Source organism: Austrofundulus limnaeus, unplaced genomic scaffold, assembly GCF_001266775.1.
Source record: "Austrofundulus limnaeus strain Quisiro unplaced genomic scaffold, Austrofundulus_limnaeus-1.0 Scaffold250, whole genome shotgun sequence".
Lineage (NCBI taxonomy): Eukaryota > Metazoa > Chordata > Actinopteri > Cyprinodontiformes > Rivulidae > Austrofundulus > Austrofundulus limnaeus.
The window spans coordinates 407384-409702 of NW_013952652.1; the positions used below are offsets into that span (position 1 = coordinate 407384).

The 2319-nt window shown below is 42.6% G+C and overlaps 1 protein-coding gene across 1 annotated transcript in view; it reads right to left on the minus strand.

The window, feature by feature from the left end:
* The window catches only part of LOC106525963 (disks large-associated protein 1), a gene marked incomplete at its 5' end in the record, with an annotated part of 74708 nt that overhangs the window by 13423 nt on the left and 58966 nt on the right, over nucleotides 1-2319 (minus strand). The window contains 2 exon segments of the mRNA XM_014020366.1: nucleotides 155-287; nucleotides 659-940. Of these exon segments, the coding sequence (XP_013875820.1) occupies nucleotides 155-287; nucleotides 659-940 (415 nt within the window).

Consider the following 2319-nt stretch of genomic DNA (forward strand, 5'->3'; position numbering starts at 1 on the left):
GCACTGAGTTGCCGCCATGTGATTGGCTGATTAGAAATTAAGTGTTAACGAGCAGTTGGACAGGTGTACCTAATAAAGTGACCAGTGAGTGTAGAACATGTTTACTGGTCACACACAGAAAACTGAAAGTGATGTCTGGTATCTAGAGACCTACTGTCTTCAGGCAGGTCATTCTCCAGCTGGTCCAGCTCCATCTGTCGACACCAGCCCTCCATGCGGTCAGTCTCAGCTTGGAGCAGCTTCAGAAACCAGCGTCCGTCTCTCTGACAGACCGACCTCTGGACCACCTGCCAGTAAAATTTAGAACAGAATGAAACCATACAGCTGTATTCACGAGATTTACTTCACTTTGTCAGGTAAAAATGTCAGAAAGCTAACTGACTGAAAATCCTAAACCTCTAGACATTTGGTCAGTATGGAAGGTCTAGGACAGTTCATCCCTCTCAGGACAGATTATGAGGATGTACTGTTTATAAACTTAGCACAACATGTGAGGAAATTTGTGTTTGTCAGATTATGTCTTTATTGTAACAATGTGGAGAAAATCCACAAATGCACAGAAGGAACATGCAAACTCCACACAAAATGTAATACTACTTTAAAAAATCTAACCTAAGTAAAGTGATGGGATACGAGCAGGGAACAAATACACACATACCTCCAGGATAGCAGAACTACTGAAGTTGGCATCAAGTGGGTCATCAGTTACAGTGTCGATCCAGGGGTCTGGAGGGGGCAGGATGGATGGATCAAAGCCCACGTCCTCATAGTCATCAGAGGCACAGGCATGATAGTGGTTCCCTGAGCCCTGGATGCTGACGGTGGAGGTGGCAGCATCACGTGAATACTGTCGACAGAGACCACGAGGTGACAAGATGTCCCTGTGAAGGTTCGGAGAGTCCAAAGGTGTGTCCAGAAGGTCCGGCAAGTCCAGGTCTGCCTGAATGAAAAAAACAAAAACAAAGAATACCTAATACCATCCATCATCTTTACACTCTGCTTCCTTTCAGGGTCACTGGTACCCACATCCAGCAGCCACAGTGTGAGGGGTGGGGTACACCCTGGACAGGTCTGCAGTCCTTCACAGTAATAATACCAGGCTGAGGGACAGCTGTGTAAAAACTGCAGCTCTGTCTTGTTGATGAGTGAGCAGATTGCTCCTCTGCCTGTGGCTGCCCTCTAGTGGTTCAGTTTGACCCAGTTGGTCTAAAACAGGAATCTGTATCCTTTATGTTGCAAAGAACCATTTCAAACACTGCTTTGATCAGACTTGATCAAACTTTAGCTGTAATTTACATTTTAAATCACTCAAGCACTTTTGGCCTTAGATTATTTAGCATATTAAAGAGTTTTGTGAACTTTTTGATTTAGTGTAAACAGTCATCATTTTTCTTAAAGTTGTGCTTTGGACCTCTATACATAATTGCAATTAAAAGAAAAACATTATGGCTCCATATTGATCCTCTCGGTCTAATATTGTCCTCTCTGTGATGTACTCTTCCTGAATGGTCTCTGCTCTAACCCATGTCTCTGAATGTAGTTAAAGTTTGGAACATGGCTCGTAAAGTGGAGGGATGTTTTGATTGTACCTCCCCTCTCACTCCTATTCTGAAAAATCCAGACTTTTTGTCTGTTTGCAATGACCATGGTTTTCAGTAATTGGTTCCACAAGGGTATCAGAAGGTAGAAGGATTTATTTAAAGATTTGTTGGTCTTTACTGTCCTTCCAGCTAGCACAGTGGCAGTTTGGTTTAGAGATGGCAGATTTTTTTAAAGCTCCTGGGACTGAACCGGGCCGAGCCCAAAAGGATTACAAGAGGCCACATCCACGTGAGCCCACCACCCATGGGGAGGACCATCAAGGTCGGGTGCAGTGTGTGCCAGGCAGCAGGTGAAGGGGAGTCCCTGGCCGTGCTGATTCCTGGGCACAAAGACTGGCTCTAGGGAATGTGATCTCACTTGCAGGTAAGGAGCCGAAGCTTGTGGGTGAAGTTGAGCATTACCAAATAGATATACAGGTCCTTCTCAAACAATTAGCATATTGTGATAAAGTTCATTATTTTCTGTAATGTACTGAGAAACATTAAACTTTCATATATTTTGGATTCATTGCACACAAACTGAAGTTCAAGCCTTTTATTGTTTTAATATTGATGATTTTGGCAAAAAGTAAAGAAAAATAAAAAATCCCTATCTCAAAAAATTAGCATATTTCATCCGACCAATAAAAGAAAAGTGTTTTTAATATAAAAAAGTCAACCTTCAAATAATTATGTTCAGTTATGCTCTCAATACTTGGTGGGGAATCCTTTTGCAGAA